Below are 25,371 nucleotides of genomic sequence, written 5' to 3'. Positions count from 1 at the left end.
AATGAACTTCATCTCAATTATCTCGATAAAGTCATGCGTGTTTATAAATGCTGTGGGCATGAGACACGTCGCTAAACGCGCCCCGCCAACAAAGCCGGCCCTTTGCGAGGAGCCGCGTCCTGCCGCAGCTCCCGAATGTTCCCAGCAAAGCGCGCGAGGTCGCGGGCGGCGGGGAGGGATCGGGCGAGCAGGCCCCGCTCCGCTCCCCGGCTCCCCGGCTCCGCGGCCGCGCTCCGCTCCCCGGCTCCGCGGCCGCGCTCCGCACGCCTTTCCCCCACTCGCCCGGGAGACGCTCCGCGGAACCGCGCTGGTTCCCGAAAGGCGGCTCGCCGCAGCGCGCTTGCGGGACCGGCCCGGCGGCAGGCGGCCCTCAGCCCGCGGCCCCTCCGCGCCCGCCCTGCGGAGCGGCGCGCAGAAAGCCGCGGTCTCCCCAGGGCGCTGGCCGCGGGCGCGGGGCGCCTCGCCTGGGCGGCGGGGGCGGCGGGGGCGGCGGGGGCGCGGCCGGCTCGGGGCAGGCAGCGCTCGCGGTGAGCGCGGCAGACTTGGTCGTGCAGCGGCGGAGGGCGAGTGCAGCGGGCTTCGGCCGGGCCCGGGTGCCGGGCGGCGCAGCGTGCGCGGGGCCCGGGGCGCCAGCGAGCCGGGCCCGGGGGCGGCTAGGCCTGCCGAAAGCTGCTTCCCGGAGGAGACGGCCCCCCAGGAGGGCGCCGAGCGGGGGACGTCTCACGGCCTCGCTGTGGCATTTATTGCAAAGGAGCAAAATTCAGACCTAGGAAGCAGGTTTGGGATAATGTTTCCTTTTAATAAGCCACGGACAACACGACACCCCCGCTGATTTAAGCGACTGTGATTTAATATATATTTTATTACCATAATTATAGTTATTGTCCTTACCTTTATTTTGGCAAAGTATCTATCTAGACTACGTCACTTTTAAGAAACATGTCAAACATTTAACATTAGATAGAGTTCCCAAAGCTAACGTGCACTCACAATATCACCAACCAGACGGTCTGGGAAGGAGGAGGGGGGGATGAAGCGACTCTGAAAAACACGTTGGCGAGCAAGACAAAATTTCCCCAAATACCTGACAGAGACCACGTTTCACTTCTATCTAAAAAAGACCAGATTGATTTAAAGTTCCTGGGGTGGGTGGGGGGGGACGCAGGAGGAGGAGGAGAAACGCATCGGGGATAAGGGGGGCAGGGGGAAAAATAAAACCAAACCAAACCAACAGAAAAAATCCCAAAGCAATATTCCCCAACTGCATTTCTACCCCAGCGTTAGTCTCCTTTATTGCCTTTCTCCTTGTTCATCTTTTTCATTTTCATTCTTCTGTTCTGAAACCAGATTTTGACCTGTCTCTCTGTGAGATTTAAAATCCTAGCTACTTCGTAACGGCGGTCTCGAGTGAGGTACATGTTAAAGAGGAATTCCTTTTCCAGTTCCAGAGTTTGATACTTTGTATAGGGACAACGCTTTTTCCTCGTTGAACGAGCGTGGATCCAGTTTGCTGCAGGGTTATCTGGAAGAAGGGAGGTATATAGGGAAGGGGGGGGAAAGAAAGGTCGTTAAATTAATTTAACGAAGGATGGACTGTTTTCACAACTTTGGAGGAATTATCATAAAAGCCTTAATGCCCCAGTCTGTTTACTGTACAAATGATGTCTTGATGGTAGGTGGTTATGTGGAGTCTTTTATGGGTGCTTGTTGCTGCTTGCGCTGGGGTAGGCGTCTAGACGTTTTTATAGGTTAGTAAAACTATCAGTTTTGCACATTCGAGCCTTACAGGTTTCGGCAGTAAATCAAAGGGGCAATTTCTTTCTTTCTTTTTTCTTTCTTTCTCTTTCTTTCTTTCTTTCTTTCTTTCTTTCTTTCTTTCTTTCTTTCTCTCCCTCTCTTTGCCTGTCTCTCTCCCTCTGCCTCTCTCTCCCTTCTTTTTTTTTTTTTCCACTTACTTGGGTCAAGTTGCTGCTGTTTCTCCTCCTTCAGATCGCTGCTCGGGCTGGGGTTGTGGCTGCAGGCGGCGGGGTCCTTGGAGCTGCCGGCAGCCGCCTTCTCCCGGGGCTCCTGGAGGAAGGAGCTGCACGTGTACTCGGGCACACCGATCCCCTGGGACTCCCGGGACGAGGAGCACTCAGTCCTTTTGGAGGAGGAGGAGGAGGAGGAGGAAGACGAGGAGGCGGCTGCTCCCGTCTCAGGCTTTATCCCGTAGTGGCGCCCGTTGGAGGAGCCGGAGCTGGACGCGGAGCTGCCGCCGCCGCCGCCGCCGCCGCCGCTGCCGCCGCCGCCCGGGAAGCCCGGGAAGGGCTCTATCCAGGAGCGCACGTAGCGGCCGGTGTCGCCGGCCCCTAAGTGGGGCTGGTGCATGTAGGGGTGGTAGATCCCGGTCATTGCCGCAGACGGCTGAGGGTGAACCGTGGACCAGGAGGTGGAGAACACGGTGGATTTTGGTGCAAAGCTACAGGAGGAAAAATCTGAACTCTCTGCAACACCTGATGGCCTGGAGGTCGCACTGTGACCTCCCTGGACGAATCTACTCCCGTAAACTTCTTCGCTTTCATGGCCTATGAGAGAATCGACATAATAGTTACTTATGGTGCCACTAGACGACATTTTAGGCTCCCCTCTTAGTCATATAAAAGGTTACACTGTTAACTGTATATGATACCCTCCCTGAGAACAATCGTAGTATTTTGCAGACTGCAACCCTCAACCATTGGTTGCGGAGCCCACGTGATCATATTTACCAATACTGCGAGTAAATCAATCCGCTAAACTGGGGCTGCTGTGATTAAAAAAAAAAATCATCATCAACAACAGCACCCGCGCAGCGCGGCCCGCCGGGTGCGCGCCCGCACCGCACCGCGCCGCACCGCGCCGCACCGCGCCGCACCGCGCCGCCCGCCCGCCCTTCCGCGCGCACCGCCCGCGCTGCCGCCCCGCCGCCTGCCTCCTCGCCGCCGCCGCCCGCCGCCCGCCGCCCGCCGCCCGCTGCCCGGGACGCGGCGGGCGTGGCCGCGCTTGAGCCCCCGGCCGCCGCGGGCGCGGACTATTTCTTCACCTCCTTTGAGCGATTTCTGCCATTCATTTCTTAATCAATGAGAGGCAGGGTGTTTAAACAAATCCCGCAGCCCCGGCTTGCTAATCGCGCTCCAAGCTGCTGAGGAAACCCGCTGGGAAGGGGGGATTCTTGCCTGTAAAAACAAACCATCGCAAGCTGGGACTGTAACGACTTCTCATAAAACAGGAAAATGTTACTGTAAAAGCACATTGCGGTACTTCCATATTTCAGAGCATGTGTGGGTATTATAATCCGCCCCCCCCTTTGGCAGGAAGTTTCCATGGAAAGAATACACTTTTTAAAAGAGATGTCCATTGTGTTGTTTTAAAACAGGTGGAAGACCTCTGTAATGATTTTATGCCTTTCAATAAAAATTTTATGAGGTGCATTTGATTATAGATTAATGTGTCCCTAATAAAATGGACGGATGGAAACAGCAAAGCCTGCGTCTCCGCGCACAGCTGACGCCCTGCTCCACACACGCCTGCGGCTCTGCGAAATTGGGGGCCGCCGAGCCGAGCCCGGCCGGCGCAGCCCGGCCTCGCGCCCGCCGCCGGCAGCACCGCGCCCGCGGAGCGCGGGGTCGGCGCGGTGGCCAGGCCGCGGCCCGCGGAGGCGGCCGCGCAGGAGAGCTGCTGGGGCGCCGATGGCGCGGGGGGAGCCGCGCCGCGCAGCCCCCGGCCACGTTCAATGCCTGCGCTGAGGGACCCGGCTTTGTTTTTGCCCCCCCCCCGCCCTTTCCCCTCCTGGGCCGGTTTTCCGTCCCCGGGCGAGAAGCTGCCGGGCTGGCACCGAGACCCAGGCTACCGGGGACTTCTGCCCAGCGCTGCGCTCGCGAGCGGGGGAAGGCGGCCGCGCCGCGCTGCAGGGAAGGCGACGGGCAGGGTCGGGGAGCCGGGCAGAGCCCGCCGAGGACGCGCAACAACAGCTCCGAGAAAACACTTCCTACTCGCGGGCCGGTATGAGGAAGGGGCTGAAATTCCTGTTTATTTCGTGATTTATTACTCTCCTAGGCTGTTTTCTTCCCCTTTTCTTTCCTCCTATTTTGCTTTTAATTTTCGCTCATCTTGCTTTAACATTTTCACTCGCGTTTTGATACTTCTCTTTTATTTCCTCCAGACGCAGGGTCTGCTGCATGGCGAGGAGCTGCTCCTCGCTGCACACAGATAGAAATTGATAAAGCAGGCGGATTAAAGTGAACCTCCTTTTTATATACTTTAAACACTTGGTATGGAGCCAGCTAATGAGTTCCCACTGCCGAAACTTCTTTGGCGATGTAGCGAGTATCTTTAAAGGAAAAGAAAAGATAGTTCAAGTGTATATAATATTTAAAGAGATGAATGTCTTTTTTTTTTAGCACGGTTCTGTTTGTTTTTTTAAACCAGAGAAAACCACGATACCTATGTGCTCGCCGCTCCCGCAGCTTCAAAATGGTGATGCTTTGATTTGAGGAAAATATACCTCTACCCTACCAGTAAGCGTGCACATGAAAAAGCATTTCCTTAAATGAAATATCCGCGACAATCGGGCAAAATGCAAGGCCACCAGCTGCAATATGAGCTGCATCAGTGTCACCAAGTCAGAAAACATTGGCACTATCTTGCCTCTGATTTCTTGATTTAGAAACAGCTTAGGGAAGGAATGGGCGTTAATTGTGAGCAAGCTGGTTTCCAAGGGGAGACAGTAGCCACACTATTTTTGCGGTACTGCTTGAAGGTGAAAGAATGCCCAAGTATTTGCACTTCAGTTTGGAGTCATGTTCATTTGCAAGCCTTTTGCAGTTCTGCTGAGGATTTCTCCTCGCACACACAGGCGCTCGCACGCTCGCACACACACACACGCCCGTCCCCAGCTTCCAGGCAAAGTCCTTGTTATTAGTATTTTTCAGCTATGTGCAGAAAGGGTTAAGAGTCGTGAACTTCATTCTCTGCATGTGTGCTGCTAACATGAAATTGCTTGAAATAAAACGACGCCTGAGCAAACCGAAATGGTGCAGGGTCACACACGGAGGTTTGCAGAGACTGGGGCACTTTTGTAAGCACGCCTGAGAGCAGTTCTGCCAAAAAGCCCAACCTTGCCAGTTGTTTGGGGGAATATTTCCCCATCCACCATCTTCTGAAAGCTCTTCAGCTGACCAAGAACTGAACTCCTTAACATTTGTTCGTACCCAGCTTTGCATTTGGTATGATGATTTTTTTAAAGCAAGTAAAGACACGAAAGCCAAGTCTACCCATCGTAAGCACACAGTGACTGTTATTTTTTAAATCGACATGCTAGCGTCAAATAAAATGACACATATAATGCTGACAGCTTGTAGTAGAAAGATTTTTTATCACTTACCATTTATGAGTTGATTGGATGAGGATGTCCAGTTTGGGTCATAATATTTTACTACGCTTTTTTTCTTTTTTTTTCTGTTTTTTTTTGTTTGTTTGGAATCAGTTTGTCAGACTGCGAACATCACACAACATTTTATCAATTAATCATTTGTTTACAGGCACAATTATAAATGAATTAGGTTTACATCATTTCCCGCCCCAGTCTCCACCCCACCCCTAAAAAGAAAAAAAAAAAGGGAAAAAGAAGGAAAGAAAGAAAACGAGGCAGTCACACACAAAGACCAGAAAATGGGAAAGAAGGTACATGAGTCCAAAGAGCTGCTGATAAAGAAAGATCAGGAAGCCAGCCTGCATCTGTACTTTAGACATTTGTAGAAAACCAAAGGAACCGCAGTAGTTTACAGAGTTTATTGCATTATACATGCGAATAGAACATGCACAAGAAGGACATATTGCTGTTGAACGACTACTATTCCACATATGCACCACAAGAAAATGTCTACAATGGAGAAGGATGAAATATTCCATCTTACGAAGGACAATCTCTAAGTTCATTTGAGAGGATAGTTACATTATAATGTGCTTCTCTTTCCCCCCCTCCCCAAAGTTTTCCCCCCTTTTTTCTTAAAGTATTGAATGTACTCAAAATGTTATGGCCCGTGTAATAGCCCCACATAAATACCATTTTGTTAGTAAAAACATGAAAAAGTCACATTGTTTGGATGTTCGACAGTTCCAATAAGTTAAGACCAAATGATCATATTCAATAATAGTTACCCTGCATTACGATGAGAACAAAAATAAATTACACGTGCTAGGTTTTATATATACTCATCATAGTAATACATATTCACTTGCAGCGCTAAAATAAGGACGAAGAGTCACATTCTATCGGAAAAAAAATGGAAAATGAAGGGTTTTGTCAAAGTCTCTCCTGCATTGAGCAAGCGGCGGGGCTGCGCCCCTGGCTGCCTGCGCGCACCCCGGGCAGCTTTAAGAGAAGGTCAGATTAGCGGTCAGTTCTCGGATTCGGTTCTCCCTGCTCATCTTCTTGAGCTTCATTCTGCGGTTTTGAAACCAAATCTTGACCTGCCTGTCAGTGAGGTTTACGCTCTTACTGATCTCTAGGCGGCGCTCTCGAGTGAGATACATATTGAATAAGAACTCTTTCTCTAATTCCAGTGTTTGGTGCTTAGTGTAAGGACACCTCTTCTTTCTGCCACTCTTTGCAGTTAGCCAATTGCTTGTTGGAGTATCAGACTTGATTTCCTCTATCAAAATCAAAGAAGAAGAACAAAAAATCAAAAATACCTCAGGCTGTTAGAGTGTACCCTTGGCCATGAACCCTCCTCTGCCGTGTCTGGCAGATATGGTGAATGTGGGTATTAAACATCGCTAGCATGAGGTGTGGACACTGGAATACACACATTACTTGCTGCCAGGCTCATGTTAAATACTTCACTCAACACGATACCCTACCTCTCAGCTTTTTCTCTCTCCCCTGGCTCCTCTGGAAATGCTATCTAAAGTTTTCAGCTGGCGTTTAGCATTTGCACAATATTTAACCTGCCATCAGTCCACTGGTAGCATTTTAACGGGTCTAGCCTGGCCATGGCTGACTCGGTCTCCTACGACACTTGCTAAGAAAATCTCTCAATTACAAAATACCATCACGATATATTTCGTATCAGCTTCCCCTAAATCATCAGCTGAATTGCACAAACACCCGTAGAAAGAGACATACACAATTTCCCAGCCAAAAAGATGCGTCTGAAATTAATACCCTCCACCTCGGATTTTTTTATTTCCATTTTCCCTTTAGATTTTTTTTTCCATCAGAAAGAAATCTGTTCCACATCAACCTAGACCTGGATTATGAAATATAATTCATATGAAGAGAATCTCCATGCACACATAGGATAAAAATTGACCTAGAGGTTGCAAAGTACATTTTTATAGGTGAAAATTTCCCGTTTTGGGGTCCTTCAACACACGCCGTTCGAAATAAAGGCTTTAGTGTACTTTTAAAGGGAAAATAAAATTAGATAAGCACGACCTTTAGCTTTCAAACGCATTTCAAAATAATGTTGCACTTTTTGAGACAAAAAGCAAGGTTATCTAAAGCAGCACATTCAAATATTCCACGTTTTGATCAAGCAGACAGCGGGCTGCTGTTTTCATCGTACATTTGTTTAAAACTTTATCCAGCTTGGTAGCACCTATTTCTCACCTATTTTAACAGGATCATAATTAACTTTAAATGCAATCAGACCGCAGCTAGGCTCAGTGAAAATATTTCAGCGAAATATTACAAGAGAAAAGTTGAGCTGGTCGTATTTTACAACCTCCAGACCTGCTTTTTTAAAGGTATTTGGCTGCTTTCGGATGCTGCAGTGCCTCGAGGAGCCCTCACACACACACATATTCTCTGCATCGCAGAGACTGTCTGCATGCACGGGAGAGGCAAATATAGAGAGAAAACCTTTGGAATCTTTTGTGTAGCATTTTTCCCTGCCAAAATCTTCAGCGAGACAGCACCTGCAGCCCGATACTCCTTATCATTAAATGTGATGGCTGTGATGCTTGTTAGTATATTAGAGCGTGTTTTATGATGCTGGCGTGTTGGAGTTACACCACGTTACGGTTTAAACTCGATCATACAGACCTTTACTCTCCTTCTCCTGGACTTCTGGGCTGGACACAGAGCCTTCAGGCAGGCAGCTCCTTTCGTCTTGCAACGTGGACTTGGGCTCGGGACTTTCCACTTGAGAGACTTTAGCTGTGCTGTCTTGGTTGTTCGGATTTTCATTCATTTTCTTTTCCATCTGAAGTTGAGAAGATATCTGCGGTTTGGAGCTGCCGCGAGGGTTTAACTGTAACATTACAGTTGAACTCGTTTCAGGGCTATTATTGTACTCTTGGGTTTTCCCAGTGGCGTAGGTCTGGCTCAGTCTAAAATATCCTGGGACAGGAACCTCGGGGTTTTCAACGGGGCATGATTCAGACACCAGCCTCTGGTAGGAAGGGACGTCTGAAGAAATGAGTTTTGTTCTCTTATCGGAATACATGCAGCAATTGCTTTCTTCTTTAATATTTGTAGTGAAGGAACAAGTGGGGACCTGCTGTGTAACAGGTTGCTCTATTCGACAAGATCTGTTCGGGTCTGTCCAACTGTCTACTTGAGGTATATAAGGATGTACATTCATACCCATATTTTGGTGATTAACTTCTCTTTTAGCCAGAGACGGTAGGAGTCCACAGGTTTGCATCCCATAAGTCCCAATGTCTGTGCTAGGTGGCATATACATGCTGGCGCTGTTGGAGTAGAAACTGTCACTCCTGCACGCACTGATGAGAGAATCTACTAAAAAAGTATTAGCGGCAGGAGAGCTGTTGGGAAAGGACATTTTGGGGAGGAATTTGAGGAAGAGAGATTGTGTCCTTTGTAGGCTGACATCTCTAGGAAAACATTCCCGTGTAATTGCGGATGCCTCCGCGCGACCACATGACAGCCGGGCCAATGGCAGCGGCCGCCGGCCCGCGCCCCGCCGCCCCGCCGCTGACGCGCCGCCGCGCCGCCCCGCCGCGCCCGCCGCGGTCAACAGCGACCCCTAGGCCGCCGCGCCGGCACCGCACCGCGCCGCGCCGCCGCCTCCGCGCCTCCGCGCCTCCGCGCCTCCGCGCCCCGCGCCCCGCGCCCCGCGCTGCGGCTCCGGCCGCTCCGCGCCCCGCGCCCCCGCCCGCCCGCCCCGCGCCCGCCCGCCGCGCCGCGCGGCCCCTGCGCGCCGCCCGCCGCGCGCCGCGGCCTGACAAGCGCGGGGGGACAAAAGGTTGCGCGATTTATTAATCCGTATTAAGGAGAATCAGGGGCGATCAATAAAAGCCTCATCTACATTCCCGGGCTCCTTGGTAATTTTCTTGCTTCTGAAGCTTTTTAAAGAGTTATACCCTCTGTTGCCACGCACGGGAAGATATTTTATTAACAAATCAATCGCGACTTTGTAAAGGGGAAGATTAATAGTTAAGATTTAGCATAATGGCGGGCGCGTTATGAATTATTGAAAATTATACCATTGATTTTTTCCCTCGCTACTAACCGAGAAGGTCAATTTTTGTTTTAACACAAATCGTCAAATATTAAAAGCTAGGCTTTTGTCATAACTTCACTTTTATAGTTGCACCGGATTCCTAAAATTATTTTACAATGCTCCCTCACCGCTGCTGGCGGAAAAAAACCTTTTCTCCTTGCCCTGCTCGCTGAAAGCACCACCGAGATAATTTCTCCTTCTGTGGTGCTGCTCATTAATAAACATACAGAAACTCATAGGCATATCGCCACTGCTCGAGGAACTCCTTTCTTTTTCCTTTTTCTCTGTCCTTTTATTTTTTTTCCCCCGGGAAGAATGATAAATGCAGCTGGAATATTAAAAAAAAAAATTACAGAAGGCAACAGCAACTGCCTAGTTGGCAAATTAGATTTTTCCGTTCCAACACTTTAAACGTGTTTTACTGTTTTTCCTCCCACTTCGTACCCATATTTACACCCGAAGCTGTTACAGTTTAAATAGTGATAGCACAAACTATTTATTACTCTTTTTACTCTCTCTCTCTCTCTCTCTCTCTCTCTTTTTTTTTTTTTTTTTTTTTATACTCTTCTCAACCTGGAGTATTTCTTATCTGGGATTAATGCTGTCAAGGACTCTAATCCACGCAAAGTGAACTTGTTGAAAATTTTTCTTCCAGATCCATCTGGCTGTTTATTTGGGGCCTTTCTAGCACCAAAACACTCTCCAAGATCGCCAGAAGCAGGCAGCGCGTGAAAGGCTTTTCAAAATTGTACGTGCCTCTTTTACACGGCTGAAAACTCGCATATTCCGCGAGCGCGAATTTGGATTTTCGCCTGTTTCCGGGCGTTTGAATGTTTTGCACTTTACCGTACACTTTACACTGCTGGAAACAATAACCCTATTTAAAATTTCGCTGTGGCAATGAGACAGACCTTTTAAAACCTTATCGCAGCTGTTCAAATACAACATCATTGTCAGGTTAAGAGCCAGCGTCTTTTATAGCTGCAGTCTCCAGCTTCTGTGTTGCCGGAGAGTTTAAATATTACCTTCGCAATATTCGCTGCTTTTAAGATTTTTTGCCGCAATCCCTGCGCCTTGCACAGCCCTCTGCCCTTGCCGAGCACGCCGCACGGCCGCTGACGTCTCGGCACGGGAACGGGGCTCTCGGAAACATGTATGTTTAAGATCATTATCAGAGCCATTGCTAAGATTTGTCTGAGCGCGGAAACAAGCTGCAGCGGCGTCCGCGACGCTCCCGCTTTGAGGACTGGGTCCCCCCCTTGCTTTCTAGCAATTTCCTCTTTTTAAACAACAGCCCAGACAACCCACCGAGTTTAAAGAAACAAAATACTATTTTCCTTGACGCAGTTTAAGACTTGACTGTTAAATCTAATCAGGAATTTTATGCCCATCAAATGGGTCTTTCATAATCTTTATTTACACTTTAAGAAAAGAGCGTCCCAGAAATATCCCAACTGAAGTATTATCCCAGAGCTTTGCTGTGGATTTTGCCCAATAGTAAAGTTAAAACACTAAGCTAAGCCTTAACCGCTTGGCACGCCAGCCTCGTCGTGCTGGAGGAGCTAACTCCTTGGCTCCCGCTCGTCCGCGCCGGCGCGCGGGTTTTAATTGAAAATATGAATTTCTTGCATGTCACTGCACGGAAACTCAGATGATGGCTGTGATGATAATGATTTAAATATCGCATTCAGGACTGGTGAGCAGCTCCGTAAGACCCTTCGCTCACGATAAATCACGAGTTGTTTTAAAAGCGGGCAGCAATTTTTTATTGAAAATGAACAGTAGGAAAGTTAAAGTTTGATGTAAATAGAAGTTGAATAAACATGCGAGAGTCACTGGGGAACTGGGGACTTAGGCTCTGGGCATTTAATGTCACTGTTGTTTTAAATCATATTAAAATGGAATCAAGTAATTAACATTAATAAATAAATCAATATTGTGCAATAAATGAGATATACAAGCCACATTAATATAAAGGTTTTGCTCTCAGAGCACCATATTTTTCCGAATGGGGGTGGAAAAAAGCCCAACCAAGGGGTCCATGCAGATGTAAATTACTATTCGTAATAAAGCATAGGTGGACATTACAGTTCTCTCCTCTAGCAAATGTCAGGGCTAAAAACTTGAGGTTAGAAGACGTGGCTGGAGGGATTCATTTTCATTGCCTTATCTTCCTAAACCTTATTACTCGTGATATGATTTTTTCTCGACTGTGCTGACGATTCCCATACTTGCAATTTGCTCTGTTTGTGCCTCATTATAGGAGGGGGATGGGAGAGAGGTACGAAAAAGGCTAGATATTTTGCAGATGCCTTCAGTAACAAAGGTATTGCGAGAATTATCTTCTTTAAAAAATAGGCTGGAGCCCAGGAGCCTGTAAGGAATATTACTTTCATTTAGTCGATTTCAGCAATTTATTTAAGCTATCTTTTAACGCGCGGACTGTATATTTTATACCACGCTGTCGTATTGAAGGGAGATTGAAGAATATTTTTTATTCAAGGAAAAAAATTGGCTGCAATATTGTGACCTTTCTTCTTTTAATAATGAAACTGTCACGTTGCCCAGATTTCTATGTGCCATATTTTCATAGAAAGAGTCGACGTCTGGGTTGAGGGCTCAAATACCCTGGATTTTTTTTTTTTTTTTTTTTTTTTGAGGGGGGGAACCACATACTGATGACATTAGCATGTTTAAAATGCGAAAGCTTATAAAATACACAAAATAGCTCGCTGGCCCTTTCCTTCAAGGTGTCATTTCTGAGCGTGGGGCTCGCACGGTAGCGCTGACCGTGCTCCCAGGTTCGCTCAAAGCCGTACTTCGTCCCCTGTTGTATTTCTGCATCTCAGCGCACCCCGAAGCGCCTGCCTGGTGCTGTGAGCTTTTCCGTGTGGGCTGGTCGGGGATGCTGCACCCAGCCTCTGCTTTTGGGTCGCGTATTTATCTTTCGGCAGATTCCTGCCAAATCTGGAATTTTATCTGAAAATAAGCAAATCTCCTATTCGTTCTCCAAGAAGGACAAGCCCAAAGACATTTGGAGATAGCTCCCAACCCTTTTTTAAGGAATAACACAGAAAGGGGGAAAAAAGAATAGGAGAGATTATGGACTCCCACGGAATCATCACATTTACTTGATGATTCAAAAAAGAACAAAGCAGCGCTTCCATCTTCAACTTTTTTTTTTTTAATTTTAATTAACAGCACATACTGGCTCCAATCCCTCGTTTACGTTCTTTGAGAGCGGCCTCACTGTAACTGCGAGCGGTTAAAGCATCACCTCATAGCAGCCTAATGGATTTGGGGTTGGTGCGGGTTCTCTAAAGCCAAGAAAAACAAACAAACAAACAAACTTTGCTAAATATTTCCCTCTCGAAATAGGTAACCCCACCGATGGACCGGGGGCTTTTCCTTCGGGCTCGGGATGCGGTTACAAGCGCTACCTTTAGCGTCAAAGGTTCCCATTATTTTACATTGTACAATGCCATTTTATTGCAGACGGAAAGGCTATTTCTAGGAAACTCTTAACAATGAACTTCTAAAAAAAACTTCAGCGGACAAAGTGCCAACAAATGCTTTCACGAGAGATGGGGCTTTTAAAACGCGGAATATGGCTGAGCCAACGCGAAATAGATTTCGATGAATTCTGCCAAACGGCGGAGAGAAGCGAAGCCTTTTCTTTGGTGTGATTGCTATTAAAAGTGCGTATTGGAGGAAAAAACAAAACGCAATAAAAAGAAAAACGGAACATGCTCGGTCACTGGAGAATGGCCAGGAAATTCATAACCTTCGCTTTAATTTTCTAATATCTAGTTCCATTTTAATAGATCTCCATAGCGTTTTTAAAGGAGAGAGATTTCATTCAGCAATTACTTGGCAGGATGATGTTCGGATATTAAAAATATCTTCCCCCCCCTTTCTCTCTGTCTTTTAAAAATAGACACTCTCAGGATCTAATGCTAATCTCGCGTTTAAATAGATTACGCTCTTTTAAATTAAGCTTTCTTTACCTGTAGGTTTATTTTTAAAAAGCTTTGAATACGAATTGAAAGAGAAACTGGGAAGACGCAGGATTTTTATATTACTTTTCTTCTAGCCGCGTTAAGGCTGTCCTAAGAAGTGTAAATAGATTTTCGTTCTAGTGAACGAATTCTGAATATCATTGGTTTTTTTCTTAAAATTATGGGTATTTTTAAAGCTCAGATGCATTATAAAAGATTACGACCAAAAAAATTCTTTTAAAGTGGCATATTTCTCGAGCACGTCACGGTTATGGGTTATTTGTTTAATAAATCTTTTTGATGCTTTATTTTCTCATTTGGAAGGCCCTGAAATCTTATCGTTACTTATATATTAGATATTTTATTAGCAGTGGAATTATTATTAGGAGGAAAATATACTTGAACATCAGGACTATTGTGAGCATTACAGCACATGAGCGCGCCCTCCTGTGGCTTTTCGTGGCAAAGCACGAGGGAATTTCTCCCACTTCCCTGGCTTTCTCTTCAGCTCAATCTGCCTTTCAGCCCCGCGTTTATTCCTTTCTTTTTTAAATAGAAACTTAACATTGCTATAATTGAACATTTCTGCAAGATTAATACTAGTATGTTTAGGTTTCCACGGCCCTCTTTTGCGGTATCTTAACATTTTAAAGGGATAATAATCCTCTAAAATAAGCTATAAAGCACTACAAGGAACAGAAAATCAAACAACTTGTTCTTGCCCTGTGGATTAAGGCTCAGAAGAGACGCGAGAATTTTGCTATAAGCTTAGGCGAAACGCGTTTAGGCGTTCCCTGAGACTCTGTGCGTTTCTAAATAAGAGGCGTTGTGGGGAAACGCACACCCGGAGAACAACTCTGTACAAATATCATCTTTCTCCCTGCATTGCAAGCGATTTCTTACATCCCTCGCATTTGTTCTCCGAGCGGCAGAAATATTTTTTTGCGGAAAAGTGCGATATTGGGTTAATTGCCGGCCCCGAGTGGGTGGGGAGGAGCGCGGAGGGCCGGCGCCTCTCTCGCCGGGGGGACCGGAGGGGGCCATGCTCCCCGGCCGCTGCCCAGCAGCTCACCTCAAAGGGGCGCGGGTTTTCTGTGCGTTACGGTGCATTTGCTAATCTGGCCAGCTCCGCGGTGATCCGCGCGTGTGTGCGTGTGCGTGTGCGAGAGAGGGAGGCAGGCAGGGAGAGAGAGTGGGTGGTGGTTGAAAATAACAGAGGAACCTTAAGGCGCCTAATTATTCAGAAAGGTTAAAGGTGATGACCTTGACATTTTGGAAGTTCAAAGGCATACACTTATGTTTTTCTTGCTAAAGAGTTTTAAAAAAAATTTTTTTTCGCCATGCGTCCCTCCGGCTCCACGCCTCGATTTTTTTAATTCTAGGGCTTTTCCTGACTTATTTGCCAGCGTTTGCCTTCGCTGGATGCGAGCGTAGGGAGAGCCACTTCGTCCTATTCAAAAAAAGCCAAATTCTTTTCTCACTCCTTCCCTTTATTGCACACTGCGGAAATCTCTTTTTCGCCCACCAGAAGGTGTATAATATAACCCAATTAAGCTGTTTAGACCCTCGGGTTTTATGGTGTTGTCTAGACAGTTCAAGGTTTTGTAAACAGCCGCGGCAGGTCACGCCGCATCAGGCGCGGGGACCTCCGCCGCATCCTGCCCGGAGAGGCAGCGCCGGGCCCGGCGCAGCGCCGCCGCCGCCGCCGCCGCCGCGCAGCCCACCCGCCGCCGCCGAGCCCCCGCGCCCGCGCCGCCAGCTCCGTCCGCAAGATCCACCCCTCCGGCTCCAAACTTGTCTGTTTTCCCCCCTTTTCCACTAGTGCCAGTTGTTTATAGCTCCCTCTGGTCTGCACCGCCGCGAGCCCTCGCGCTGCCGGCTCCTTCCCTAGCGAGTAAACAGTCATTGGCGTTTGGGATTCTGGGCTTACTGGGAGCCTGACCAGTTAAAAAGCCTTTTTCGTTGTTTATAGTAATCGCAGCACCATCACGAGTGATGGTCTGCAGACAGCCATGTTTGCTCTGCCTCGCACTCGGGGGAACAGGGAAGGCTGCACGTACCTACAAAAGGAGAGTTCGCGGTTTCAACCAGCATTTGTTTAAAACGCCTTTCAAATCATCCGCCTTGACCTCTTCCCACTATTATTTAACTGAACTTGGCTCTAGCCCGGGAAACGCTAGGATCCTTCAGAGATGGAAACCCATACAGTGCACGGAAGATATAACCTTAACTTTACTAGAAACCATTTATTCACATGAAAAAGACAGTGGCCCATGCTTTCGGATGACAATAGAAACATATATATATATATATATTTTTTTATATATAGCGAACGTACATTTACCATCTCTTAAATAAACCGCATTCACTTAAAGGGAGGAAAGTGTTACCCTAGCTCAAAAGCAACAACATAGCCCCCCAAACTCAATTAATTGTAAGCAAAAACTACCAGACACACTGCAGGTCCATTGCTGGTACTGTGGGAGAGGAAAAAAAGCACCTTTGGCGAGAAAAAAGTGAGAATGGACTGTTGGATTTACCCTAGTTTCCCCTTATCAGGAATCTGCTCCGCCAAGCCCCGAAATCTCCAGTGGCCATTCAGTGTGTGGAGTTGCACATGAAAATGAAACTTTGAGTTCCGCAGGGTGGATGTGTCATGTAAACCAATTTACATTTGCATTCAGATGGCAGGTCAGAGAGACTGAGATTTTCTTTTTTTTTTCTTCCTCTTTCTTCCTTTTCTCTCTCTCTCTCTCTTTTGTTTTCCTTTTCTTTTTCATTTTCAAAACAGGGGATTTCCAGTGAAATATTGGAGTCGATCTCTGTTCAGTTTCTTTTCTTTCATCCTTCGATTCTGGAACCAGATTTTCACTTGTCGGTCAGTGAGGTTGAGCATTCTGGACAATTGCAGTCTTTTCTCTTTGTTTATGTACACGTTGAAGAAAAACTCACGTTCCAGTTCTCTGATCTGATATTTGGTATAGGGACACCTCTTTTTCCTGGATCGCTGAGGAATTGCTGAAATTCAAGAGAGAAGAAACTGATTTATGCTGCTGCTACGAACACACTCAGCTAGGAAGAGATCAGAGACTTTGACAATATCCCCTTGCCCGGAAAGCAGCCCTCCAGCAGTTCAGAAAGCACTCATGGGGCTTTTGCTCTCTGGGTGACTTAGCAAAAAAAGAGAATATTCCCCAACTTGTCCTTAAAAGAGAGCACTTCGAGCACTACGGAGAGATATTTAAATGGGCTGGAAATATTCCAAGTTGCTCAAACTCCTCTTCCCCCCCCCCAAACAAACGAAGACCTTCAGCTCTGAAACGAAGGCAGCTCTGAGCACTACCTGTGAAAGCTCGCTGTCTCCCCCCCTCCAAATCAACAATTTAATAACAATTAATATCCTCTTCCAAGAATACCTTAAGCCCACCTAAATTGGTTTCCTATCGTAAACACGCTTTACAACGGTAAAGGAAATCTTATAGGATATATAAAATCCTTTGGATGCTTATAAAATCGCACATAAAATGCGGCTTGACAAAGTGTTGGCCTTGTACTCTTGCCCCCGGTTTACTGCTGATGCCTACCTGAACTGTTGCTCTTCTCTGCAACAGCCTCCCCCGAAGGGGAGCCGGCGCTGCTGGCGGGTGTCACCCCCTTGTCCTGGCTGGAGGGTGTTTTACTGCAGCCGCCGTGGTGGGGCTTGCCGTCGCCCCTGCCGCCGCCGCCCTCGCCCTCGCCCTCGCCGGGCGGCGGGTGCGGGGGGCCGGGGGCCGCCTCGTAAAACTGGTCGAAGCCTTGCGGCAGGATCCCGTTCCTGCCCACGGCGCTGTACAGGTTGGGGGCGGCCGGAGACGGTCCGTGGTGGCCGCACACGGGGTCCGTTTTGAACAACATTTCCGTCCTCCTGTTCGCGGGCTGCAGAAAGTCTCTGTGCATCACCTCTTCGGCGGAGTAGTACGGAGCATAACTGCCCCTGTACTGCCATTTGCTGCGCTCTAATCCGTATTCCCTGAATGCCACTTCGCGCACAGGTTGGACATGAGGTAAATTAGAAGAATAAGGAAAAGTCATTTGACAGGAAGACGATTGCGACAAAAAAGAGGGTTTCGTCGAGAAATCTGACGGTGAGACGTAATAAGCACACCCTGGCAGATACATATTGGATGCGCTGTGGCTGCAATCGTCAAACTCAGTCATGTCTTCCTTTTCGCGATTGCGAGCGACCAGGAGGCTTCAATGCATGGAACAAGATCCATCTATTGCACAGGAGGGTTTGGACAGGATCAACTAAGAAAAAATCCCCACCGTGTGCTGACGTGCAATTCATCTTGATTGATTCTAGTGGTAATTATGTCACGTGACGCGATGTAGAAATGTCCTTATATCTATATCAGCCCGTCGGAAAGACTCCTAAGATCTCGCCAAAGAGCCCTCCCAGCACGCCGAGATGAGCACAGCATTTGGACAAACACAGTCGGTTTTTCCCCTCGGTCTTTCGCCAGGCGACGAGCTGAGCCTAGGTAGCGGGGCTGATCACCTGAGCAGGCGCCGTCCCGCTGCCGAGCCCCCGGCTGGGCGCCTGCGGCTCGCCCCCGCCGCCGCTGGCCCCCGGCCCCCGGGCCCCCGGCCCGCTGCCCCCAGCCCCCGGGCCGGGCACGGCTGCCGCGGGGCGCGGGCTCGGCGCGGCGGCGCTAGCAAAGGTGCCTTCGCATTGCGGGGTGTGGGCGCCAAGCCGGGCGACCCCGACTCTGTAACGTGATCGCTCCCTGTTAGCAGGAGTGATACTTGCTGGCTGCGGCTTGCACAGGCGATTAGAGGGTGATAGTTCACTCAGGAAAGCCAAGTCCCATTTACATATCCTATCGTACGAGTGAATCTGCCCGCTCGGCTCCAGCAATCCACAGTTGGCATCAAAACCGGTCACGAAATTCAAAGCATGAGTCCCGATCACCTCATTTTCCCTTGCTTAAGCCTGTGCTTAGGCACTGTGCGCTTGTATAACGGCGCCAGAGACAAACTGAAATGAGAAATATGCAAACAGAACATCTCTCAGTAGCTTTTTTTTTTATGAAAAGGAGATATTTTCGGGCTCTTCTGGGAAGAAAAGGGCTAGGGCAGGAGAAGAAGTCCACCAGGCACGGTTTCCTTGGGAAGCAGAGCAGCAGACAAAGTGACCTCTGTTCCCGTGCCTCCAACTCCCACCAAAATGTTCACTTTCATTGGAAGGGAAAAGCAGCGTTGGGAGCAGGCGACACACACAAGACCCGCCAGCCCCACAGCTGCCCTGCCTTCGAGGGCTCATTTTGGTCAGTTTTCTTTTCCTCCTTGAAATATTATTTTACACAGACGAGCACAAACCGAGTCACAAAGGCTGAAAAGAAAAGAGAATAAACACTACGCTCCAGCAATAGCCCTATGCTCGAGCAATTCCTCATTCCAGAAACGTTTGCCAGCTCTCTATGGGAATGCTTTCCCCCCCCACTGCACAGAATAGGCAGCGGAGCCCCGCCATATGCCGGGCTCCGGATCAGCCCGAGACCTGGCTGCGCTCCCCACGCCGAGCACGGCCGCCCCCGCTACCAGGGCGCTGCCTCCCGGCATCAGGCCACAGAGCCCCGCGACGAGGCGGCCGCCAGGGCCCCCGGCAAGCCGGCAGCCCGGCAGGTAGGCAGCCGGGCGAAGTGCCGGGCGCAGCTCGGGGCACAGGCGGGGAAACGGGGCTCCGTGACGGTGCCGGGGCCGCCGAGGGCGCGCAGCGGCCGTGGGGCTCGGCGGGGCCCCGCGGCGGCGCTGGGCGAGGGGGAGCTGCGCCCCGGGCTGCTCCTGCTCCCGCTGCCGGCCCCGCCGCCGCCCTCAGCCTCGCCGTGCCCCCAGCACCCGAGGGCTGCCAGGGAGCTCCCGGAGAGGCGCCCCGCCTGCCCTTCCGAGCCACCGAAAGACCAAAACCAGACAGCAAACATCCAGCTTATTCCTTCCTCCTTTCCTTCTTTCTTTCTTCCCACGGTACTGTATTTTTTGCTCTGGTGTCTCGCTTGCAGATCGCCACCAATGCCACAGACTGCTCCCAGCAGACAGACTTTCGCAAGGTATCAACAGAAACCCAGACACAAAACCACCATTTCCTCCCTTTATCGGCAACTTTCGAGCCTGTTCGAGTTCGCTGCAACACATGAACAACCTCCTAAAAACGATGCCTGCGCAGTTAAAATGGCTCCTGTGTCACTTACCACCCTGTGCTTGCAGCAGCCCAGGGCAAGGATCCGCTCGGATTGTGCCCCAGGTTTCTGCTCGCCAATCTCACCATGAGGGGTGGCTCTGGGAAGCTCTGGAGCTTCATTTTCCTCACCGTTCAAGTAGCTAATTACGCCTTAGCCAGAATCCTGCACCTTCCTTTCGATGCGGAAAGCCCAGCATCAATTAAATTTTGGCGCAGGAGCCAACCGGTTTCAACTAATTCAAGTTCAAAGACATGGCGACGATTTGTTAATACGAAAACAGCCCTTTGAGGAAACAGTCCCTTAAAAAGCAATCTAATTTGGGGAATGTGAGTCCAATATCGCCACAGGGACCCCGCTGGAACAAGGCGGACTTGGGGGTCCTGCCCGTCAGAGCATTTTCACCCTGAGGTCGGTTCCCAGCCCAGCTCTGAGCATTGCATCCCCCCTTTTTTGCCTTAAGCAGATTAAATAGCATCGAAACATAAATGCACATCATGTACAGATTCAGGCGGGTACTTTACCGTTAGGCGTCTTGAAACATCTGCAATCGTTGCCTGGAAATAGCAAGTATTCCAGTCCAAGAGACATTTCCAAAAGCCCTCCGTGAAAATTAAGACGACTCGCAAAACATTCGGATTTAAAAATATACCCAGTCCGGCTGGAGAAGATGCGGTATTTTTGTGCCACCCAAGATAAGACACTAACTTGACCTTAACTTTGTTATGGCGCCCCTAGTATCTGGAGAACGTGAACAGACACTGTCTGGCAGCTCTCGTAAAAACTGACTGGAGAAGAGATTCTGAGTCATTTCATTTATTGCCACTACAGTTCTGCAAGAAAGCTTTTCCTCCCTGCCAAACTTTAATTATTTATGCTCTTTTCGGAAACACAAAGGCATCCAGAGCCATTTCAAGCAATCAGAGTTGCGTTTCCAGCCTTATCAAAGTGCTAGGAATGGAGAGCCCCCTCGGAAGGGCTTTATCGCGTTTAGGCTGCGGTCGGAATGCGAAGATGTTTATGTCTGCGTAAATAAAGGACGAGATGTCCGCCCGCACGCTGCGCAGGACCGAGACACGTATGCTGCGGCTGAGGGGAGCCCAGCGCACACAGCCGCACACGCGTACACCCAGGAGCCCGGGGGGAGGGGGCGGACAGAGCTGAGGAGACGCGAAAATAATCTGTCCCAAGTGTTTAGCATCCAAAGTGGACCCTGCCCGTGTGCATCTCCTGCGCCTATGCGCAGTGTGGCGCGCAGATGCGCTGGCCGCGCACAGGCGCGCACGCACAGGCACCGCGCTGCCAGGGGCGCCCACGCAGCGCTGCCTGCGTGCGGGCTACATGGACGTGCGCCTCGCCGCCTGCCCGCAACGACGGCCGCCGCCGAGACCTCCAGCAGGCACACGCCCGAAACCACGCGGCGTCTCCGCGGGCGCGTAGGTGTGCCCGCAGCGAGTGCCCGCAAGTACGCACGTCTGCGGGGGTGCACGCATGCTGACGCGGAGCGGCCGCAGCCGAAACGCGTGGGTCTGCGTACAGGCACATACGAACACAGCTAAGGCACATACTTCTGCATCACCTAGCATCTTAGATCCTCTCTCTTCTGTTTTGTAACCTGTTTTCTCCCTTCCTAAGCGGCTTAGACTAGAGGCTTTACAACAAGCTATCGCCGTAAATCGCATACGTTTGATAAATAATACATTGCCTTTCACATCTTTTCATCCGAGGTTGCTCCTCAGATTTCGCATCATACATGCAAAAAAGGGAATGGTTGCACTGGGGCGGATTGGGACAGGGAAGGACGGAATAAAGGGTCCATTTCTCATGGACTGCAGCGGGACTGAATAGTATTCCAGAAGGGAATGAGAAAAGGGGCTTTATTTGTTTTTTGCTTTTCTCCTGGCTTGCATCATGGGGGCTGCTTCTAGTTTTTTTAATTAGGGAAATGCTACTGAATGCAGAGACTTTTATTGTCCGCAATGCGCCAGCTCGCAGTACAGGGGCTGAACGCCTCGAAGATTTCCAAGGGCTTAGAGGTGGTGCCTCCGGTTTGATGTGGATAGGTGTGCATCTCGCTCATTTGGGGAGCGTTCCCGGCGCATTTCTTCGCCTCCGCTTTTCCACTGGCAGCCCCCCCCGCGGCCGGCGAGGCCGGTTTTTGTCTGCATTGGGCACTGCGGCAACAATGGCCATTTTGGACGGCGAGAAATGGGCGTCCAAGTTTGGGCGGCTTCCCTTCTCGCTCCGAAACACCACCTCTGCGGCTCCCCTGCGACCTTGCGGGAAGATGGCTGCAGCTCTGCTCTGCTAGAAAGCCAGCCGTTAGCTCCAAAATGGCCTGGGACCGCTGTGCCCTTTGCAAAACAGCACTTGCAAGCACATGGCTGGGTAGGAGCAAAGTTCAGATATGCCCGTTACGGAATACTGCCTTCAGGAAGGCAGCAATTTTGTATAAATAGGTAACTTCTGCGTGCCTTCCACTGTAATTATTTAGCCTTATTGAATAAGTCCCGAACAACCATATTTGAGTGTACTCCATACCAGAAAAGCACGAGAATAACGCAGGCTCCGCCAGTGTGAATTACTGTTACTGTTGGGAGAGGCAACCCAAGGTTTCGCGTGTGGAAACGCCGCTTCATTGGAAACAGATTTACGTGGAAATTGCAGCCAAAAGACATTTTAATGTGGACCCAAAATTCCTCGGGACTTTTTTTTCCCCTGAAATGTCAGACCAAGGCAATACCTAGCATTTCCCTTGGCTCGGCTTCCCCAGCCGGGCTGAGCGCTCGGGTCCCGGCGCAGCCCGGGGCTGCAGGCGTAGGAAACCGGTCAGCAAGATGCAGGAAAACCCCTTTCTTTCTCCTTCTGAAACAGCAACCGAGCGACTTGGGCAGCGCTCCCGGCCCCTCTGCCGGGGTCCAGCCTCCGAGGCTTCTAGCCGGGCGAAAAACCGACACCGCCCCCCTCCCCCTTTTGCGGTGAAGCCCTCGGCGGCAGAGGCTGCGGGGACGGGCGCACAGCGCGGCCAGGCCCGCCGGCTGCGCGCCGGGGCTCCGCGGCTGCGGTGCCCTCAGCCCGGCCGGGGGGGCCGCGCCGCCCGCGCTCCGCGCGCCTCTGCCTGGGGGCGGCGGCCGGGCAAGGCCAAAGGCGGCGGCGGCGGCGGCGGCGGAGCCGGGCAGGGCCCCGACGGCGGCCCCCGGCGGCGCGGGCAGGGCCGCCCGGTGCGGGCTCCCCGCGGCTCGCTGTGCGGGACCCTGCGCGGAGCGGGGGGGGGGTTGCCCGGCCTGGCTCGCCGACAGGAGCGGGAGAAGGAGGGGGCGGCGGGAGCCCCGGCGCTTCCCGCGCCGCGCCGCCCCGGCCGGCGGCTCCCGCAAGCGGCAACGCGCCCGCGGATGTGAGCGGGCAGCCCCCTCCGCCCGCGCCCTCGGGGGCGGCTCGGCAGCCCGGGTGGGCAGAGCCGTCGGGCGCGCAGCGGCGAGCGGAGCGGCGCGGCAGGGGCGCGGAGCCCTCGGGTGCGTGCGGAGCCCCCGCGCAGGTTACGCGCTGCCCTTGCGGCGGCGTCACGTGCCAGCTCTGCTGGGTTGCGGCGAGATCTGCAGCTCCGAGCAGAGGTCTTTAAAAAATAAATAAATAAAAGGTTTATTTGTTAACCACTTTCTCCGATCTGTGCTCAAACAGGTTATTCCAAACCACAAAACAAGCAAGCGCCGCATGCTCGCGTTCAAAAGCATGGTAACACATGAAGGGGCTAGCCAGGATTTAAATAGCTGAGATCTTTACTAGGCATTATTTCTTTATTTTGCTGCAAAATGGTGTTTACATACAGTTAAAAGAAATCGATTTTAGCTTAGCACCGCTCATTCTCCAAGGAAAGAGAGGGAAACAAGCAGGAGGAATCCTATACAAGAGGAGAAAGAAAGGTAAAAAAGCTGATAATACAGGTTTCACTGCTGGTCTGGCTTGTCGTCTTCATTTTGGCTAAGACTTCAGTATTTGCCAATTTACACAGGGATCCTACACGTTCCGAGATACTGTTTTAAACGGTTAAAAACGCACTTTCCTCGTTTCAATCGCGAATACGCTCTACTCTAGGGGTGAACACTCCGGGCACAAGTTCATGCAGGAACGGGCAGACGCGGCTCTAGTACATAGAAAGCGCCTGCTCGCGCATTACTACTCTTTTCTTTTTCATTCGTCGGTTCTGAAACCAAATTTTAACTTGCTGATCGCTTAAATTCAGTCTGTTTGATAGTTCTTTCCTCTTCTGTCGGTTAATAAACTCATTGAGGAGAAACTCGTTTTCCAATTCAGCAATTTGTTGTTTTGTGTAAGGTTTCCGTTTCTTTCTCGATCTCCCCTGGGTGGGGCACCAAGGCAAACCTACAACAAACACGTCGATAATTTAGCAGATCAGGTCTGTGTATTAAAGATAATATGCAAAAACCCGCAAGACAACAGGGCAAAGCTAGTTCGGTACATTTGGCAAAGCACATCTGACAGCACAATTCCTATCTACCTCCGAGACGGATTAAGCGATTATCATTCCGAATGGATAACAGGGGGTTTAGAAAACAATTACAGACATCTTTTAGAAAGCAAGTATCGCTAGGTCGCTTCTAACTAAAGCGAGATATTTAAGGCATACCATCCTGCACTGAAGGTCTGAGGCATGACTGGACTGCTGCAGGCTGAACTGTCAGGTTCAAGTTGACCGAATTCTTGATGTCCTCCTTTAAGCTGGAAGCACAGGAATTCACTTCAAAAAGAGTAGCCGAGCCATGCAAACTTCTCTGCAGGCTCGAGTGGTCATACTTAACGGGCTTTAAGTTGGCTGCGTGAGTAATAGTTGGGTCATTTGCGAAAGATTGCCTCTGCCTGCATCTCTCCTCTTGTTTGGAGCTCGCATCATGGGCGTAGTATTTATTGTTTTCTTCCAGGCACTCTTTGTTGCTGTTGGAGCTGATGCTGAGGGGAACGGCGCCTGGGAGGTAAGGCTGCGAGGAGCCGCTGAACGCGTGGCCCGGGGGCTGCGCCGCGCACGAACTTGAGCAAGTCCAGGGGATCGAGCTCCGCGGGTAGGAGAGGGTGGGCAGAGCCGCCAACTGACTGCCATTAGCCCGCAAATTGGGAAAGTAAAAGGAATCTGGAGACTGCAGATTCAAGAGAGAACCAACGTAGCCAGACCTGTAGAGACTGCGATCACACATTTCCAACAAAGGACTTCAGCTGTTCTTACAGCAGTATTTAGTTACAACAGGGAATAAGCGGAAAGCCTAAAACGATTGGACGAAACTTTGCAGACAGGTTCTTCAAAGCCGGTAATTTCAGCACCGCCTCCAGCCACCGAGCCACAGAGTCCCCCCTTTTTTTTCTTTTTTTCCCCCTTTTTTTAAAGTCTTATGATAACACTTGAAATATGAAAATACCTAGCTTGCAAGGGGGAGGGGAAAACATAGTCTCCGCTGCTATAAAAGTGGCTGGGACTGGCTGGCAAAGCTGCAACGCGAGCGGAAAGATGAGGGGAAACAAATATTTGCGAAGTCTTAGAGGAGACATTGCGGCTCCGAGCTGCAGCCTCCGTGCTCCGGCCCCGACCCCGGCCCTGGCCCCGGCGCCCGCCGAGGCGAGCGGCTGCGCCGGGGCCGGCGGGACCCCGCTGCCCGCACCGCC

The 25,371-nt window shown here is 50.2% G+C and overlaps 4 protein-coding genes across 4 annotated transcripts; all 4 read right to left on the bottom strand.

Moving 5' to 3' along the window:
• Positions 1 to 829: 829 nt before the first annotated feature.
• HOXD9 (homeobox D9) lies at positions 830 to 20,715 on the bottom strand. Its single transcript, XM_026092633.2, has 3 exons — positions 20,226 to 20,715; positions 1,956 to 2,564; positions 830 to 1,522 (listed from the first exon to the last, which is right to left on the bottom strand). The coding sequence occupies exons 1-3, from the start codon at positions 20,290 to 20,292 to the stop codon at positions 1,281 to 1,283; spliced, it is 918 nt and encodes a 305-aa protein (XP_025948418.1). The 5' UTR covers positions 20,293 to 20,715; the 3' UTR covers positions 830 to 1,280.
• HOXD10 (homeobox D10) lies at positions 5,794 to 8,937 on the bottom strand. The gene is made up of 2 exons (XM_026092623.2): positions 8,066 to 8,937; positions 5,794 to 6,671 (listed from the first exon to the last, which is right to left on the bottom strand). Exons 1-2 carry the CDS (start codon positions 8,805 to 8,807, stop codon positions 6,394 to 6,396), a joined length of 1,020 nt encoding a protein of 339 aa, XP_025948408.1. The 5' UTR covers positions 8,808 to 8,937; the 3' UTR covers positions 5,794 to 6,393.
• On the bottom strand, positions 15,713 to 18,069 carry HOXD11 (homeobox D11). Its single transcript, XM_026092654.2, has 2 exons — positions 17,071 to 18,069; positions 15,713 to 16,504 (listed from the first exon to the last, which is right to left on the bottom strand). The coding sequence occupies exons 1-2, from the start codon at positions 17,681 to 17,683 to the stop codon at positions 16,269 to 16,271; spliced, it is 849 nt and encodes a 282-aa protein (XP_025948439.1). The 5' UTR covers positions 17,684 to 18,069; the 3' UTR covers positions 15,713 to 16,268.
• A 2,761-nt stretch (positions 20,716 to 23,476) lies between the features above and the next one.
• On the bottom strand, positions 23,477 to 25,260 carry HOXD12 (homeobox D12). The gene is made up of 2 exons (XM_026123160.2): positions 24,347 to 25,260; positions 23,477 to 24,081 (listed from the first exon to the last, which is right to left on the bottom strand). The coding sequence occupies exons 1-2, from the start codon at positions 24,906 to 24,908 to the stop codon at positions 23,843 to 23,845; spliced, it is 801 nt and encodes a 266-aa protein (XP_025978945.1). The 5' UTR covers positions 24,909 to 25,260; the 3' UTR covers positions 23,477 to 23,842.
• Between the last annotated feature and the right edge of the window lie 111 nt (positions 25,261 to 25,371).

This window comes from Dromaius novaehollandiae, chromosome 7 (genome assembly GCF_036370855.1).
Source record: "Dromaius novaehollandiae isolate bDroNov1 chromosome 7, bDroNov1.hap1, whole genome shotgun sequence".
Classification (NCBI taxonomy): Eukaryota; Metazoa; Chordata; class Aves; order Casuariiformes; family Dromaiidae; genus Dromaius; species Dromaius novaehollandiae.
Note: the sequence above shows the minus strand (reverse complement) of the source record. Positions and strands in the feature narration are given on the sequence as shown.